Source organism: Coregonus clupeaformis, chromosome 11 (assembly GCF_020615455.1).
Source record: "Coregonus clupeaformis isolate EN_2021a chromosome 11, ASM2061545v1, whole genome shotgun sequence".
In the NCBI taxonomy this organism is placed as follows: Eukaryota; Metazoa; Chordata; class Actinopteri; order Salmoniformes; family Salmonidae; genus Coregonus; species Coregonus clupeaformis.
Genome location: NC_059202.1, coordinates 4303689 through 4323012, shown reverse-complemented (window position 1 = coordinate 4323012; position 19324 = coordinate 4303689). Strand labels below are relative to the sequence as shown.

The 19324-nt window shown below is 46.1% G+C and overlaps 1 protein-coding gene across 1 annotated transcript in view; it reads left to right on the top strand.

The window, feature by feature from the left end:
- The window catches only part of LOC121576974 (thromboxane-A synthase), a 111540-nt gene extending 92845 nt beyond the window's left edge, over nt 1–18695 (top strand). The window contains exons 11-14 of the mRNA XM_041890623.1: nt 16210–16298; nt 16856–16993; nt 17297–17459; nt 17791–18695. Of these exons, the coding sequence (XP_041746557.1) occupies nt 16210–16298; nt 16856–16993; nt 17297–17459; nt 17791–17907 (507 nt within the window). The 3' untranslated portion in view covers nt 17908–18695. The remainder of the gene's footprint in view (nt 1–16209; nt 16299–16855; nt 16994–17296; nt 17460–17790) is intronic.
- The last annotated feature ends 629 nt before the right edge of the window (nt 18696–19324 follow it).

The following is a 19324-nucleotide window of genomic DNA, read 5'->3' as shown; positions in this document are numbered from 1 at the left end:
TTTGGAAAAGCGTTCCCTTGTTTATTACTGGGTGTATACAGTATATAGTTAGTATAGTCAGTATTATAGTTGTATTACTTTATACATTGGCAGCTAAAAGCGGAATTGCAGCGTAACAGTTACGGCACATACAATAAGCAAAAACAGTAACGTTAAGATATCAGGAAGAACTGGAGTTGTTCTAGAAAACGAAACGATCCACTGCTCTGGGGTGATTGAGAGAAACAGGCAGAGACATCAAAATGCTGCTGTCTTCAGGAGGGCCCCATAACAAAGCAAGGGCTTGTGGGATAAGAAGGCTTGTAATATGCCAGTGTTAAATTGCCATAAACAGAATGTTTTTAGTAACTCCGTCATTGCTGCTCTCTCTCTCTGACTGATGTGTGCTGAATGTCAACAGCTGTCACGAGGCCGCCATCGTTAAATACCCCTCTTTCCCGACGGGATAGCGAAACACAACGAGCACGCTCTACAACTGTGGCAATGGGGTACTCTCTCTCTCTATCTCTCGCTCCCTCTCTCTCTCTTTCTTTCTTTTTCTCTCTCTCTCTGTCCTCACTTCAGCTTGTGTAATGAGGGAGAGAGATCTGACACTGTTATGCCATTCTGTGAGCAGTGGATCATACAGAGGTTCAGTCTGCCTTCCCTGGGGTGCCTCTCAAGGCAATGGAAGCATTACAGTTGCTTATTCTTCCAAACAGTTCTTTACAATATACAACAGAATATATTTTCTATGAAACTTTGGGATGGAATATAGTATACTGGGATGTATTTCATAGCAGTAAGCAATAGTGTGTGCATTGCTGTACTGTAAGCATAATAGACACTGAAATCCAAGCTCTCCTTTGTAAAAGCATGCTACTGTATTATTACTATGAGTGTGGCCTGTAACCTGCCATTACAACCTCTATCTATATCATCTATCTATCTCCTTCCATGTAGAGAATGGACCCAGGGGCCGTTCTGATCAATCCAGTCAAACATTGGACTGCTGTGTGGTTGTTGACTCCATCAGAGGCAGAGAGAGGAGGTTGAGTAGTGCTGGGTGATGAGTGAAATAGACCCATTAGAGAAGCTGGGAGTTCACAGACCCATAATAGGGATGGTCAGAGGAGTGGAGCATTATCATAGAAATAGAATTACTAGAAAGGGAATTCCCATTTATGTCTATGTTCTGTGATGGGTGGACCAGCGGAAAATTGAGTGTACCCCTGTGGTCTGAAGGGCTTGGTTCGTTCTAGTTAATTCTATTTCTTTGGTGTCAACATAGCTTTGGGTTGAGATGGATTGGTCTTGGTCTTGGTCTCTCTCTCTCTCCCTCTCCCTCTCTCTCTCTCTCTCTCTCTCTCTCTCTCTCTCTCCCTCTCTCCCTCTCCCTCTCTCTCTCTCTCTCTCTCTCTCTCTCTCTCTCTCCCTCTCTCTCTCCCTCTCTCCCTCTCTCCCTCTCTCTCTCTCTCTCTCTCTCTCTCTCTCTCTCTCTCTCTCTCTCTCTCTCTCTCCCTCTCTCCCTCTCCCTCTCTCTCTCTCTCTCTCTCTCTCCTCTCCCTCTCTCTCTCTCTCTCTCTCTCTCTCCCTCTCTCCCTCTCCCTCTCTCTCTCTCCCTCTCTCTCTCTCTCTCTCTCTCTCTCTCTCCCTCTCTCTCTCTCTCTCTCTCTCTCTCTCTCTCTCTCTCTCTCTCTCTCTCTCTCTCTCTCTCTCTCTCTCTCTCCCCTCTCTCCCTCTCCCTCTCTCCCTCTCTCCCTCTCTCCCTCTCTCCCTCTCTCTCTCTCTCTCTCTCTCTCTCTCTCTCTCTCTCTCTCTCTCTCTCTCTCTCTCTCTCTCTCTCTCTCTCCAGGTGATAAGTACACAATCAATTTCCTTCCAACACTTTCGGAAATTAGTCAAACTAATTAACAATTTGGCGAGTGCCACGACTACCCCAAGTAAAATTGAAAAACGGGCTGAAGTGTTTTGTTTCTCATTTCACCGTCTCATGCTGTCATTGTGGTGCTTTGTAGCTCAGTTGGTAGAGCATTGTGCTTATAACGCCAGGGTAGTGGGTTCAATTCCCGGGACCACCCATACGTAAATATCTATGCACGCATGACTGTAATTTACTTTGAATAAAAGCGTCTGCTAAATGGCATATATTATTGTTGTGTTTAGGTTTATGTTCTTTCAAATCTAATCACATATTTATTGGTCTTTAGATTGATGGAGAATATTAGGATTAACCAGTTGTGATATAATAGTTATGTTAATTCTCTCTCTCTCTCTCTCTCTCTCTCCCCTATCTCTCTCTCTCTCCTCTTCCTCTCTCTTTGTTCCCGGCTATTAGAAGACAATGCAAACCGACAGTCATTGCATTTGTGTATTAACAATCCCCCAAAGCCACATCTCTTGTTTGAACATATACTCCTTTATCACTATCAATAACCATAAGTAACCATTGCCGGGGCAACCCCGCCTGCAGGATACAGCGGAGATAATGGGGCCTCGATGAGGCTGTGTGTGTTGGTGTGTGTTTGTGTGTGTTTGTGTGTGTTGGTGTGTGTTTGTGTGTGTTGGTGTGTGTGTGTGTTGGTGTGTGTGTGTTGGTGTGTGTGTGTGTGTTGGTGTGTGTGTGTTGGTGTGTGTGTCTATGTGTGTGCGTGTCCAACACACCTATGTCTCAGTGCCTCTCCAGACCCTGGCATTCAAATGGGGGCAATAGAATGTAAATAAACCGGAACGACTGGGCGGCAGGGCCAGACACAGAGGTTACGTCTCAAATAACACCCTATTCCCTATATAGTGCACTACTACTGGTTAACAGTAGGCACTATATAGGGAATATGATGCCATTTGGTGTGCAACCACAATGTGTGGTAGTAGGCCACAGGACATGAAAGCTAGAGCCACTGAGGCAAACTAGGCATGAAAGGGAGGGTTACAGCACCCATATTCAACACAGTAATGACTTGTTTTTCTCCTCCAAATAGGCCCCTGTAATGAAGAGGGGGAGAGAAACAGAAATAAGCACACAGGCACTTTGAAGGCTGACTACTTTGGAGTCTCACTTTCAGACTGCAGAAATGAATCTAATTTTGCAGCAGAGAAGAGGTGAATATTAGACTCTGAGGGGCTTTGAAATGTGTCTGGTGAAGTTACAGTGGAAGGTTCCTCTGTGTTTTCAGGGGGATTCCTTTGATGCTTTGAACATAGCGGGACTTTTCATCTTCAATGAATTTAGAATTTCAGTGAAATGCGGTAAATGGTTACTTACTCATGTACCTTCGGCTTGTTCTGTGTTTGAAGTGCTTTGCATGAAATACTCAGATGTTGAAGGCTGGTCTTAGGGAAGTACCTCCCCAACAGGCCATCATGACTTCATCCGTGTTTTAGTGGATGTTGTAGTAACTGTGTGATTGTCAGAGATGCCAGTCGAGGGACACTGTTCAACTGGCTTCTGTTACATAAATGGGTGGATCTCAATACCTGCATAGTCAGAGTTAGGCTATCCCTCTTTAGACAGATATGCCAAATTGAGATTCTTTCTATTTTCAGCATATCTGTCAAATCTCTCTTTCCTTTGGGCTGCATTGTTTTGATGTCTTTTACACTAGAACCTGATGGGATTTACTAGGATTTGACACCCCCTGTATGGTGCCAAGAACAGCTTTTTTAATCTACATTTGAATCAATTTTGGTGCAAATGTGTGCCTTGGCAGAAGGCTGCCTTTAGCTAGTCATAAGCTCGATAGTTGGATAGGTCTCCTGCTGCTGAGGTGTGAGAGGTAGATCAAACAGCAGGCTTTATGGAACGGCGTGGGCTCCTATCATGACCTTGGCCCCACTGCTGCTGCTCTGCCCTTTATAACACTGATCTGTGTCCTATAGGAAGAGCTGGCCCTCTGATGGGGTCTGGAAGGGCCTCAGAGGGCCTCAAAAGAAGGTCTGAAAGGTTCTGAAGTGAGCTCAGGTTGACTGGAAACTGGAAAGTTGTCGTTGTCATTGGAAGAGCTCTGCCATTGTTTTCAATGTACCACGTGCAGTCATTCAGACATCAAACCAACTCAGGAACTCAGGTGCTTAAGGAGGTCTTAAGAGGAGGTCTGGGGGTGGTTCAGCACACACTCAAGGGCCCCTGTGCCCTCTGGATGTCCCCAGGCCAGGCAACAGACAGAGAGGGGTTCTTCTCTTCGCCACCCAGTCCCTCCATCCATTAGCCGCTTAGTGCCGCTCCAGCTCCCTCTGTCATTCCTGTCTGGCCTCATGCTGTGCTGTGTTTATTTTTTTTGTGGGGGGGGGGGGGGCTATGATTCCACACAGGGCCTAGCACACCACACTTATCAGACCGGAAATATTCTGTATATATTCTGCCTGCCTGGGAACGCAACCCTGGCTCCAGATGCCTCCTCCCCTGTGTCTGTCTGTCATTGTCTGTTGTCTCTCAATCCATCCATCTCCCTTCCTCTCTCTCTCTCTCTCTCTCTCTCTCTCTCTCTCTCTCTCTCTCTCTCTCTCTCTCTCTCTCTCTCTCTCTCTCTCTCTCTCTCTCTCTCTCTCTCTCTCTCTCTCTCTCTCTCTCTCTCTCTCTCTCTCTCTCTCTCTCTCTCTCTCTCTCTCTCTCTCTCTCTCTCTCTCTCTCTCTCTCTCTCTCTCTCTCTCTCTCTCTCTCTCTCTCTCTCTCTCTCTCTCTCTCTCTCTCTCTCTCTCTCTCTCTCTCTCTCTCTCTCTCTCTCTCTCTCTCTCTCTCTCTCTCTCTCTCTCTCTCTCTCTCTCTCTCTCTCTCTCTCTCTCTCTCTCTCTCTCTCTCTCTCTCTCTCTCTCTCTCTCTCTCTCTCTCTCTCTCTCTCTCTCTCTCTCTCTCTCTCTCTCTCTCTCTCTCTCTCTCTCTCTCTCGTCATAATGTGTGTTTTGTTCTATATTTTTATTTTAAATCCCAGCCCCCGCAGGAGGCCTTTTGGTAGACCGTCATTGTAAATAAGAATTTGTTCTTAACTGACTTGCCTAGTTAAATAAAGGTTAAATAAAATATATGTATCTCCCTCTCTCTCTGTCTGTGATCCCTGTAAGGAGAAAGGTCAGATCAGTCAACCCTAACCCTTTGTTATAGAACACTGCTCATCAGCATCTTCCATGTGTCTGATACGTAGGTCGTATTCATTAGGCACCAAATGGAAGAAAACAGGCTGAAACAGGGAGAAAACATGAACTTGACCAATAACAAATGCTTTAACGGTGTACACTAATGAATATGACCCTAGTACACTTCCTCACCTTGTGAAGATGTTGCTGTGCCAGCCCTCACTGCAAGGGAGTATGTTTTCTCTACGTTAATTTGATGGCTAAAGAGCTGAGACATGCTAAACATATCTGATGCACCTACCACCACTATGCCCTGTGTCAAGCCCCGTGGTGCAGAACCAGGATGTATGATGCACCCTTATGGTCCCCACAAGGATAGTAAAACAAAACCAAACCACACACACACACACAGGGGCCAATGTGTTCCCGATCAACTTGTTGAGTCAGCTTTGTTAATCCGCCCCGCAGGATTCGGATAAGTTATTGTCATTGAATCTGCATAATTACAAAATCTTGTTGTGGGAATACAAATGCTCCAACTAACTCTCAACTCCACAAACGCTCCCCCTCCCTCTCCCCTGGCCTTTCAGTAAACCAAGCATTAAAGACACGCTCTGGAACTTTGGCGACTACTAAACTATATATATAAAAGTATGTGGACACCCCTTCAAATTAGTGGATTCAGCTATTTCAGTCACACCCGTTGCTGACATGTGTATAAAATCGAGCACACAGCCATTCAATCTCCATAGACAAACATTGGCAGCAGAATGGCCTTACTGAAGAACTCAGTGACTTTCAACGTGGCACCGTCGTAGGATGCCACCTTTCTAACAAGTCAGTTCGTCAAATTTCTGCCCTGCTAGAACTCCCCCGGTCAACTGTTAGTGCTGTTATTGTGAAGTGGAAACATCTAGGAGCAACAACGGCTCAGCTGCGAAGTGGTAGGCCACACAAGCTCACAGAACGGGACCGCCTAGTGCTGAAGCGCATAGCTTCTGTCCTCGGTTGCAACACTCACTACCGAGTTCCAAACTGCCTCTGGAAGCAACGTCAGCACAATAACTGTTCGTTGGGAGCTTCATGAAACGGGTTTCCATGGCCGAGCAGCCGCACACAAGCCTAAGATCACCATTCGCAATGCCAAGCATTGGCTGGAGTGGTGTAAAGCTCGCTGCCATTGAACTCTGGAGCAGTGGAAATGTGTTCTCTGGAGTGATGAATCACCATCTGGCAGTCTGACGGACAAATCTGGGTTTGGCGGATGCAAGGAGAACGCTACCTGCCCCAATATAAAGTGCCAACTGTAAAGTTTGGTGGAGGAGGAATAATGGTCTGGGGCTGTTTTTCATGGTTCGGGCTAGGCCCCTTAGTTCCAGTGAAGGGAAATCTTAATGCTACAGCATACAATGACATTCTAGACGATTCTGTGCTTCCAACATTGTGGCAACAGTTTGGGGAAGGCCTTTTCCTCTTTCAGCATGACAATGCCCCCGTGCACAAAGCGAGGTCCATACAGAAATGGTTTGTCGAGATCGGTGTGGAAGAACTTGACTGGCCTGCACAGAGCCCTGACCTCAACCAAATCGAACACCTTTGGGAATGCCGACTGCGAACCAGGCCTAATCACCCAACATCAGTGCCTGACCTCACTAATGCTCTTGTGGTTGAATAGAAGCAAGTCCCCGCAGCATGATTTTGGAATGTTTGACGAGCAAGTGTTCACATACTTTTGGGCATGTAGTGTAAGTACACTGCTAAAAAAAATAAAGGGAACACTTAAACAACACATCCTAGATCTGAATGAATGAAATAATCTTATTAAATACTTTTTTCTTTACATAGTTCAATGTGCTGACAACAAAATCACACAAATATTATCAATGGAAATCAAATGTATCAACCCATGGAGGTCTGGATTTGGAGTCACCCTCAAAATTAAAGTGGAAAACCACACTACAGGCTGATCCAACTTTGATGTAATGTCCTTAAAACAAGTCAAAATGAGGCTCAGTAGTGTGTGTGGCCTCCACGTGCCTGTATGACCTCCCTACGACGCCTGGGCATGCTCCTGATGAGGTGGCGGATGGTCTCCTGAGGGATCTCCTCCCAGACCTGGACTAAAGCATCCGCCAACTCCTGGACAGTCTGTGGTGCAACGTGGCGTTGGTGGATGGAGCGAGACATGATGTCCCAGATGTTCTCAATTGGATTCAGGTCTGGGGAACGGGCGGTCCATAGCATCAATGCCTTCCTCTTGCAGGAACTGCTGACACACTCCAGCCACATGAGGTCTAGCATTGTCTTGCATTAGGAGGAACCCAGGGCCAACCGCACCAGCATATGGTCTCACAAGGGGTCTGAGGATCTCATCTCGGTACCTAATGGCAGTCAGGCTACCTCTGGGGAGCACATGGAGGGCTGTGCGGCCCCGCAAAGAAATGCCACCCCACACCATGACTGACCCACCGCCAAACCGGTCATGCTGGAGGATGTTGCAGGCAGCAGAACGTTCTCCACTGCGTCTCCAGACTCTGTCACGTCTGTCACATGTGCTCAGTGTGAACCTGCTTTCATCTGTGAAGAGCACAGGGCGCCAGTGGCGAATTTGCCAATCTTTGTGTTCTCTGGCAAATGCCAAACGTCCTGCACGGTGTTGGGCTGTAAGCACAACCCCCACCTGTGGACGTTGGGCCCTCATACCACCCTCATGGAGTCTGTTTCTGACCGTTTGAGCAGACACATGCACATTTGTGGCCTGCTGGAGGTCATTTTGCAGGGCTCTGGCAGTGCTCCTCCTGCTCCTCCTTTCACAAAGGCGGAGGTAGCGGTCCTGCTGCTGGGTTGTTGCCCTCCTACGGCCTCCTCCACGTCTCCTGATGTACTGGCCTGTCTCCTGGTAGCGCCTCCATGCTCTGGACACTACGCTGACAGACACAGCAAACCTTCTTGCCACAGCTCGCATTGATGTGCCATCCTCGATGAGCTGCACTACCTGAGCCACTTGTGTGGGTTGTAGACTCCGTCTCATGCTACCACTAGAGTGAAAGCACCGCCAGCATTCAAAAGTGACCAAAACATCAGCCAGGAAGCATAGGAACTGAGAAGTGGTCTGTGGTCACCAACTGCAAAACCAGTCCTTTATTGGGGGTGTCTTACTAATTGCCTATAATTTCCACCTGTTGTCTATTCCATTTGCACAACAGCATGTGAAATGTATTGTCAATCAGTGTTGCTTCCTAAGTGGACAGTTTGATTTCACAGAAGTGTGATTGACTTGGAGTTACATTGTGTTGTTTAAGTGTTCCCTTTATTTTTTGGAGCAGTGTATTTTTTAAACCTCCCGCTTTGGGCTGGATGTGTCAATGTGTAGTTCATATATGCATAATCTATGAGCAGAATTGCTGTTTTACCTCAATTACCCACAAAATCCCTATTTACTCGAAGCTGTGCTGTGCCATTTCCCCTACATTTCCCTCCACGTGGGCCAGCCCCCTAGCAATTTGATTTCAAACATAAAAAAAACAAAAAAACATTTTTAGTCATTTAGCAGACACTCTTATCCAGAGCGACTTAAAGTTAGTGCATACATTTTTTGTCCCATACTGGCCCCCCATGGGAATCGAACCCACAACCTTGGCGTTGCAAGCGCCATGCTCTACCAACTGAGCTACACGGGACTACAATGAGCTTCAGCCCCTCGCCATATGAGTGACAGCTAGCAAGATGCACATGATGCACCCACAGCAGAACGAAAGAGAGAGAGCTATGACGTGGTGCACATATCTGCACATAACGTGACGTAGTACGCAATTTTAGGGGACAATTTCTGGCTTGTGCGCGCTACTTTCAGAACTACTGGCTAAAAAGTATCAAAGTTACCGGAGAATCTCTTTAATAATGATTAGCTACACAGCACTGCAGGCAGAAAGAACATGGTTGCTGCATGATACATATTTCATCCACAGTCTGGTTGAGAGAGGTTGGGAGAGGTTTGTCTGAGAGAGACTCAGAAAGCAGTGTTGTGGTACATAGGCCTACAGACACACAGGGGTGTAGCTACATATTAGCACACGAAGGTCAGGACCTCAGTAATTTCTTTGAGAATTATAATTTTTTATTTATTTTTTTGAATTCAGTCAGTGTCTCAACTTACTGTTGAGAGTTAGAATAGTAGAATACATAAGGTGCAATTTCTAAACTTGCTTGTGGATCATTAGTTTTCCTCTTGTTATATGTAGCTCACTGACATTCATGTCAGATAAAATGTTTTAGATTAACAAATGAGTGTAGTTAGTCTAGCCAGTTATCTAAACTTGACCGGGCACGCAGGGTATCCATTGATGTTGTTAGTCACTCTCACTCAGATATCATATTAACATGGCATAAGTCATGGCAAAATGTGTAGAATTGCAGGAACTTAGCTTTTAAAATTGACTTGTGAATGAAGTTACAGCAACCAGTGTGATAATGGCTGGGGTAATTTTTTCTTGTTTTTGATCTTCTCCAAGTAGCATTTTACAGTTTTTAAATTGTATATAAATACAGTAAATGAACTTGAACTTTCTTAAAATGTCTTGGAAGGGTACTGCCCCTCCGGACCTCACTAAAACTCACTGTCTTTCTGTACTTAAGGTCTCTTTCTCTTTTTCTGTTTCTCCCTCTCTCCCCCTCTCTTTCTCTCTCACACCTCTCGCTGTTTTCCTCCCTCTCTCTACATGACTCTCTGTCTCTCTCTCTCTCTTTCTCTCCCTCTCTTGTGGTAAGAAGGCCATCTTACAAAACAGGTCTGGTGGATAGCGGCTACCTACTGGCTGCTAGGCTTTATCAGTGGAGCAGAGAGCTGCGTTAACTCTTAGTGCTCATTAGGGACATGTCATTTCCCTTGGGAACTGTGTGGTGCCCAATGAGAAGTGACAGCAAGGCTAGACAATGGAGCCGTCTTCACAGGCTCTCCACTGGCCCTCAGACACAAACTCTCTCTCTCTCTCTCTCTCTCTCTCTCTCTCTCTCTCTCTCTCTCTCTCTCTCTCTCTCTGTGTATGTCTGTCTGTCTGTCTGTCTGTCTGCACGCATGTGCGAACACAGGCAGCACACAGACATGCACACACACACGTCTGAGCACAACAGCATGGTTTTAGGGACAGATGGGTCGTTCACTGGTTCCACTATAGATGGGGCGATGGGGCGAACACTGGTTCCTCTATAGATGGGGCGATGGGGCGAACACTGGTTCCTCTATAGATGGGGCGATGGGGCGAACACTGGTTCCACTATAGATGGGGCGATGGGGCGAACACTGGTTCCTCTATAGATGGGGCGATGGGGCGAACACTGGTTCCTCTATAGATGGGGCGATGGGGCGAACACTGGTTCCACTATAGATGGGGCGATGGGGCGAACACTGGTTCCACTATAGATGGGGCGATGGGGCGAACACTGGTTCCTCTATAGATGGGGCGATGGGGCGAACACTGGTTCCACTATAGATGGGGCGATGGGGCGAACACTGGTTCCACTATAGATGGGGCGATGGGGCGAACACTGGTTCCTCTATAGATGGGGCGATGGGGCGAACACTGGTTCCACTATAGATGGGGCGATGGGGCGAACACTGGTTCCACTATAGATGGGGCGATGGGGCGAACACTGGTTCCTCTATAGATGGGGCGATGGGGCGAACACTGGTTCCTCTATAGATGGGGCGATGGGGCGAACACTGGTTCCACTATAGATGGGGCGATGGGGCGAACACTGGTTCCTCTATAGATGGGGCGATGGGGCGAACACTGGTTCCACTATAGATGGGGCGATGGGGCGAACACTGGTTCCACTATAGATGGGGCGATGGGGGCGAACACTGGTTCCTCTATAGATGGGGCGATGGGGCGAACACTGGTTCCACTATAGATGGGGCGATGGGGCGAACACTGGTTCCACTATAGATGGGGCGATGGGGCGAACACTGGTTCCTCTATAGATGGGGCGATGGGGCGAACACTGGTTCCTCTATAGATGGGGCGATGGGGCGAACACTGGTTCCTCTATAGATGGGGCGATGGGGCGAACACTGGTTCCTCTATAGATGGGGCGATGGGGCGAACACTGGTTCCTCTATAGATGGGGCGATGGGGCGAACACTGGTTCCTCTATAGATGGGGCGATGGGGCGAACACTGGTTCCACTATAGTCAGTGTTTAACAGTGTTAGACAGGATTAATGTCCACTCAGTCACTCTCATCATCCATACACTCATGCTCTAGTTGTTGATGTAGTTCTTCTTTGTGATTTGTTTGGTGCAGCCAATGCCAAACTCTTCAATTCTTAGCCATGCTCTCCAAATAACCTCATAGCCATAACCTGAATAGCATGATGTTTTGCTGCCATCTGCTGGCACCAGTTTAAATTGCACTTTGCTCCTTTTCTTCATTATTTATTTTTTATTTTTTATTTAACCTTTATTTAACCAGGTATGCCAGTTGAGAACAAGTTCTCATTTACAACTGCGACCTGGCCAAGATAAAGCAAAGCAGTGCGATAGAAAACAACAACACAGAGTTACATATGGGGTAAACAAAACATAAAGTCAAAAATACAACAGAAAATATATATACAGTGTGTGCATTTACATTTAAGTCATTTAGCAGACGCTCTTATCCAGAGCGACTTACAGTTAGTGAATACATATTTTTTTAAATATATATTTTTATACTGGCCCCCCGTGGGAATCGAACCCACAACCCTGGCGTTGCAAACGCCATGCTCTATCAACTGAGCTACATCCCTGCCGGCCATTCCCTCCCCTACCCTGGACGACGCTGGGCCAATTGTGCGCCGCCCATGAGTCTCCCGGTCGCGAACCAGGATCTCTAGAGGCACAGTTAGCACTGCGATGCAGTGCCTTAGACCACTGCGCCACTCAGGAGTGTGCAAATGTAACAAGTGATGGAGGTAAGGCAATACATAGGCCATTGTGCAAAATAATTACAATTTAGTATTAACACTGGAATGATAGATGTGCAAGAAATGATGTGCAAATAGAGATACTGGGGTGCAATTGAGCAAAATAAATAACAATATAGGGATGAGGTAGTTGGGTGGGCTAATTTCAGATGGACTGTGTACAGGTGCAGTGATCGGTAAGGTGCTCTGACAACTGATGCTTAAAGATAGTGAGGGAGATAAGTCTCTAGCTTCAGATATTTTTGCAGTTCGTTCCAGTCATTGGCAGCAGAGAACTGGAAGGAATGGCGGCCAAAGGAGGTGTTGGCTTTGGGGATGACCAGTGAGATATACCTGCTGGAGCGCATACTACGGGTGGGTGTTGCTATGGTGACCAATGAGCTAAGATAAGGCGGGGATTTGCCTAGCAGTGATTTATAGATGACCTGGAGCCAGTGGGTTTGGCGACGAATATGTAGTAAGGACCAGCCAACAAGAGCGTACAGGTCACAATGGTGGGTAGTATATGGGGCTTTGGTGACAAAACGGATGGCACTGTGATAGACTACATCCAATTTGCTGAGTAGAGTGTTGGAGGCTATTTTGTAAATGACATCGCCAAAGTCAAGGATCGGTAGGATAGTCAGTTTAACGAGGGCATGTTTGGCAGCATGAGTGAAGGAGGCTTTGTTGCGAAATAGGAAGCCGATTCTAGATTTAACTTTGGATTGGAGATGCTTAATGTGAGTCTGGAAGGAGAGTTTACAGTCTAACCAGACACCTAGGTATTTGTAGTTGTCCACATACTCTAGGTCAGACCCGCCGAGAGTAGTGATTCTAGTCGGGTGGACGGTGCAAGTAGCGTTCGATTGAAGAGCATACATTTAGTTTTACTAGTGTTTAAGAGCAGTTGGAGGCTACGGAAGGAGTGTTGTAATGTATTGAAGCTCGTTTGGAGGTTTGTTAACACAGTGTCCAATGAAGGGCCAGATGTATACATAATGGTGTCGTCTGCGTAGAGGTGGATCTGAGAGTCACCAGCAGCAAGAGCGACATCATTCATATACACAGAGAAAAGAGTCGGCCTGAGAATTGAACCCTGTGTCACCCCCATAAAGACTGTCATAGGTCCAGACAACAGGCCCTCCGATTTGACACATTGAACTCTATCTGAGAAGTAGTTGGTGAAACAGGTGAGGCAGTCATTTGAGAAACCAAGGCTATTTAGTCTGCCAATAAGAATGCGGTAGTTGACAGAGTCGAAAGCCTTGGCCACGTCGATGAAGACGGCTGCACAGTACTGTCTATTATCGATCGCGGTTATAATATCGTTTAGGACCTTGAGCGTGGCTGAAGTGCACCCATGACCAGCTCGGAAACCGGATTGCATAGCGGAGAAGGTACGGTGGGATTCGAAATGGTCGGTGATCTGTTTGTTAACTTGGCTTTCAAAAACTTTCGAAAGGCAGGGCAGGATGGATATAGGTCTGTAACAGTTTGGATCTAGAGTATCACCCCCTTTGAAGAGGGGGATGACCGCGGCAGCTTTCCAATCTCTGGGGATCTCAGACGTTACGAAAGAGAGGTTGAACAGGCTAATAATAGGGGTTGCGACAATTTCGGCTGCTAATTTTAGAAAGAAAGGGTCCAGATTGTCTAGCCCAGATGATTTGTAGGGGTCCAGATTTTGCAGCTCTTTCATAACATCAGCTGTCTGAATTTGTGTGAAGGACAAGCAGGGGGGGGGGGGGGGCATGGGCAAGTTGCAGCGGAGGGTGCAGAGCTGGTGGCCGGGGTAGTGGTAGCCAGGTGGAAAGCATGGCCAGCCGTAGCAAAATGCTTGTTGAAATTCTCAATTATTGTAGATTTATCGGTGGTGATAGTGTTTCCTAGCCTCAGTGCAGTGGACAGCTGGGAGGAGGTGCTCTTATTCTTATTCTCCAGTGTCCCAAAACTTTTTGGAGTTAGTGCTACAGGATGCATATTTCTGTTTGAAAAAGCTAGCCTTTGCTTTCCTAACTGCTTGTGTATATTGGTTCCTAACTTCCCTGAAAAGCTGCATATCGCGGGGGCTATTTGATGCTAATGCAGTACGCCACAGGATGTTTTTGTGCTGGTCAAGGGCAGTCAAGTCTGAGGAGAACCAGGGGCTATATCTGTTCTTAGTTCTGAATTTTTTTAATAGGGTATGCTTATTTAAGATTGAGAGGAAAGCACTTTTAAAGAACAACCAGGCATCCTCTAGTGACGGAATGAGATCGATATCCATCCAGGATACCTGGGCCAGGTCAATTAGGAAGGCCTGCTCGCTAAAGTGTTTTAGGGAGCGTTTGATAGTGATGAGGGGTGGTCGTTTGACCGCGGTCCCGTTACGGACGCAGGCAATAAGGCAGTGATCGCTGAGATCCTGGTTGAAGACAGTGGAGGTGTATTTAGAGGGTAAGTTAGTCAGGATGATATCTATGAGGGTGCCCATGTTTACGGATTTAGGGTTGTACCTGGTAGGTTCCTTGATAATTTGTGTGAGATTGAGGGCATCTAGTTTGGATTGTAGGATGGCCGGGGTGTTAAGCATACCCCAGTTTAGGTCACCAAGCAGTACGAACGCTGAGGATAGATGGGGGGCAATCAATTCACATATGGTGTCCAGGGCACAGCTGGGGGCTGAAGGGGGTCTGTAGCAAGCGGCAACAGTGAGAGACTTATTTCTGGAAAGGTGGATTTTTAGAAGTAGGAGCTCAAACTGTTTGGGCACAGACCTGGATAGTATGATAGAGCTATGCAGGCTCTCTCTACAGTAGACTGCAACTCCACCCCCTTTGGCAGTTCTATCTAGACGGAAAATGTTGTAGTTGGGGATGGACATTTCTGAATTTTTGGTGGCCTTCCTAATCCAGGATTCAGACACTGCTAGAACATCAGGGTTGGTGGAGTGTGCTAACGCAGTGAATAACTCAAATTTAGGAAGGAGGCTTCTGATGTTAACATGCAAAAAGCCAAGGCTTTTACGGTTACAGAAGTCAACAAATGATAGCGCCTGGGGAGTAGGAGTGATACTGGGGACTGCAGGGCCTGGGTTAACCTCTACATCACCAGAGGAACAGAGGAGGAGTAGAATAAGGATACGGCTAAAGGCTTTAAGAACTGGTCTTCTAGTACGTTGGGTACAGAGAATAAAAGGGGCAGATTTCCGGGCGTTGTAGAATAGATTCAGGGCATTATGTACATACAAGGATATGGAAGGATATGAGTACAGTGGAGGTAAACCTAAGCGTTGGGTAACGATGAAAGAGATAGCATCACTGGAGGCACCGATTGAGCCGGTCTCCGCATGTTTGGGGGGTGGAACAAAGGAGCTATTTGAGGCAGTTTGAGAGGGACTTGGGGCTCTACAGTGAAATTGTATAATAAGAACTAACTGGAACAGCAATAGGCAAGGCATATTGACATGGGAGAGAGGCATAAAGCAATCACAGGTGTTATTCAAGAGAGCTAAGACAACAACTGGTAATGGCGATGAAAGTTTGGGCTGAGACTAAACAGATAAAACAGGACAGGGTACCGTGTAAAGGAACAGTCCAGCAGGCATCAGCTGTGCAGCTGAGTGATCATATGGTCCAGTGAACAGCAATGTGAGTCCGAGAGCAGTTCGAATTGGTGCTACAGCACAGGCGATCAGGAAGCATGGGTGTTGAATTGCGTGTGCTAGCGGGCCGGGGCTAACAGATTAATCTTCGTGGTCGTCGCAACGGGAAGCCTGTTGAAACCACAGACGATTACGTCGGCAGACCAGTCGTGATGGATCGGCAGGGCTCCGTGTCGACACTAGAAGGTCCCGTCCGGTTGACAGAGAGGTAGATAGCCGGGAGATGGGCCTGACTCGAGGCTAGCTCAAGGCTGATTAGCCAACCACAACATCCATTCGGTTGCAGCTAGCTAGTTGCGATGATCCGGTGTTAAAGGTCCAGTGATTCAGTGATTCCGGCAGAAAATCCGATATGTTCTGGGTCGATAATGCGCTGTGCAGACTGGCCGATAATAGAGCTGGCTGGTAGGTAGGTAGTGCAGGCCACGGACAATGGTGAAAAAAACCGCTAACGGTGGCTAATAGCAAGTAGACTTTGTTTGCTTTCAGTATTGATGCCATGGCATTGTTTGGTACTAAAGTAAATACAATGTAACTTATAGAAATGCATTTGTGTTCTTTTTATCTTGTAGGATTCACCAGATTACACCAATGTGCAGGATCTGAAATATCTAGACATGGTCATATCAGAGGCTCTGCGACTCTATCCTCCTGGTTTCAGGTAAGAGCCTCTGTAAATCTTCTTTCCATACAGTATGATAGTATTAATAGTAGTGATACTATTGACATTATGTATGTTTAGAATGATTCCCAATCCCAACATAGCTTATTCTTTTATTTCTACTACTGGACATTGTATTTTAGTTACACTGTTTATACACACTGCATATTTATTTATATACTGGATTCTTGACATAGCTCACTGTAATATATCTACTGCTGTACATATCATTCTGTGTTTAGCTTGTGTAAATTCCCCTGGTGTACATGTGTATAGATTGCATTTTGAAACTAATTGGATTCGTCCCACCGTTCTTGATTCCTTGCCTTTCTTTTTTGTTTATTTGTTTTCTTTATTTGCATTGTTAGGCACTAGTAACATAGTAAAATAACATTTCACTGCACTGCTATAACACCTGCTAAACTATGTATGCGACCAATACAATTTTATTTGATTTTGAACTCTCTTATGTACTGTATATGGCCATGTCCCCCATGTTTCGATAGTTCACAATTCCTTATGTGCATTGTGGAAACTGAGCAGCCATTTTGTTTCAGATTTGCCCGGGATGTAGACGAGGACTGCATGGTCAATGGACAGTTCCTACCGAAGGGAGCCATTCTGGAGATCCCTGCAGGCTATCTACATTATGATCCAGAGTACTGGCCAGAGCCAGAGAAGTTTATCCCTGAGAGGTAGGAGACAGTCAGTCAGTCTACTGTAGCTCAGTATTCTTGTTCCATTACTATGGGTCTACCATAGAGATACCATAGAGAAGTCCCAGCACAGTTACATTGTTACACAGCACAGCTACACTCAGTCATTGCCTCACATTATGTCCCACTGTGGATGTTCTGTACAACATGGAGTGCTTTTACATTGACACAAGTTATAATACAATGATACAATACAGAATGCACATTCAAGTGTATTTGACTAGTACGTAATCAGAGTGTACTCCAGACTGACCACTGAGTCCTCTACTCTCTCCCATGCAGGTTCACAGCAGAGGCAAAGGCCAGCAGACACCCGTTTGTTTACCTGCCGTTTGGGGCGGGGCCCCGCAGCTGTGTGGGCATGAGGCTGGCCCAGCTGGAGATCAAGATGGCCCTGGTGCACGTCTTCAGGAAGTTCAACATCGTGGCCTGCACAGACACTAAGGTGGGTTCAACCTGTGATGGTCCTTCTTTTGGCACTTATCTCAACCTAAGTGTTTAAAGGTCATTTAGTTGATTTCATAAAAAAGGCCAAGATTCAATCAAACCATACTTCACTTGACGTTTAAAGGTAATTTACACTTGAGCAGACATCTGAGGCGTTTAGCGCAAATGCGATCTCTGAGAATGTCAGGGAAATTGACTTTAAAAGTCAAGTGCAGTGCAGCGTTGATGCAGTTTGTTTGTTTGAATCTCAGTTTGTCTCCCATGTAGACAGCTCGCTCCATACTGTGACCTTGCTCTCTCTAACCATATATTGCTCTTTTATGTTGCAGGTTCCTCTGGAGTTGAAGTCTCACACCACTCTCGGTCCTAAGAATGGCATCTATGTGACAATCACTAAAAGAGAGACAGATGGAGAACCAGTGACTCACCCTGCAGAAGAAGAATAGAAGCTCTGTTCTCCTTTATCTGCTCTTATGACTCTTATGAAACTGATACATTATCCATCCAATGACTGCTTATTTTAAGGATAAACATAAAGTAGCATTAACCTAGCCTGGTCCCAGACCGGTTTGGCGTTGTCCCTTTAAATAGTTGGCAAGACAGCACAAACAGATCTAGGACCAGGCTAGCATTAACCTCTTCTTAACTAGAAATTCTAAATTAAAATGCCTATCCTCTGTCCCTGTGTCTTGATCCCCAATGGACTGGGCTGAAGATCTGGACTGAATGTGAAGTGAACAGAGGAGCAGCAGCATTACTATGCTCCCATGGTAAATGACAATTAGCCAGGGGCGGCTCACCTTTTAAACAGGCAGTGTGCTGGACAGAGGTCAACACCTCATCAAGGCCCCTGAGGCCCCTGCCAATGGCACATCGAGCGTCACGGTGATTCTGCAGGACTAGCAAGAGAGAGCGATAGAGAGAGAAGCAGGCTGGGCGAAATCACGTTGCTCATGTCTCCGCCCTAAAAATGGGAGTCGTTGTCCCAAAGGTGGGAAGGCAGGCGACAAGTTTAGGTCCAAAATAAGTCCATAGAAACGCATTGGGCTTATTTGGGCGAGAGTGAAACCTCTCGCTTCGCCTCTTCCTCTCTGGCTGGGGGAGGGGAAGACTGTGGAAAAGGCTGTTCTGATTACAATAGAACAACACACTTTGACCTCTGTATAAATTCATATTGGACTATTGATATTAACATGCCCGTGAACTATTAAATCATCACTGTATGTCTAATAAATCACAATGTGTGTTTATTTCATGAAAATAACAGTTTATCATTTATTACCCCGAGCCTCCTTTTGCCATCGAAATGCTGTCTGATCGTGTGGGGGCGTGTTGATACAAATGTAAATATATTTACATACACAGCCCTGATTGGCGGGTAGGATCGTCTAGACTCTAGAGCCTACCATGCTTACCCCTTCAAAGTAGGAGGATACAGAAGCAAATAAAGGATGACTGGTCATTGGTCAGAATAATCAGAAAATATTGTGATATCATGCTGTGGGCCAAAAACGTTGCCCCATTTTCACAATTCCAGTGTTATTTCGACCTCATAGTGTGGAAATATCGTTGGAAAATCCCATTTTTGACTGCGCTGCCCCTTTAAAGGGATAGTTCACCCAAATTACAAAATAACATTTTGGATTTCCTGTAAGCTGTCTATGGACAAGGTAAGACTGTGATCCATGCTTTGGTTTTGTTTACCTGGCCAGTCTCCAAATGCTATGCAATAACCTTGTCCAAAGACTGTTTACTGGATAAAGTAATTAATGTTATTTTGTAATTTGGAGGAACTATCACTTTAAGGATTTGCAAAGTCTCTACCAACTGCTCTGTGGTAAACAAGCGAGTATAATCTTTGCA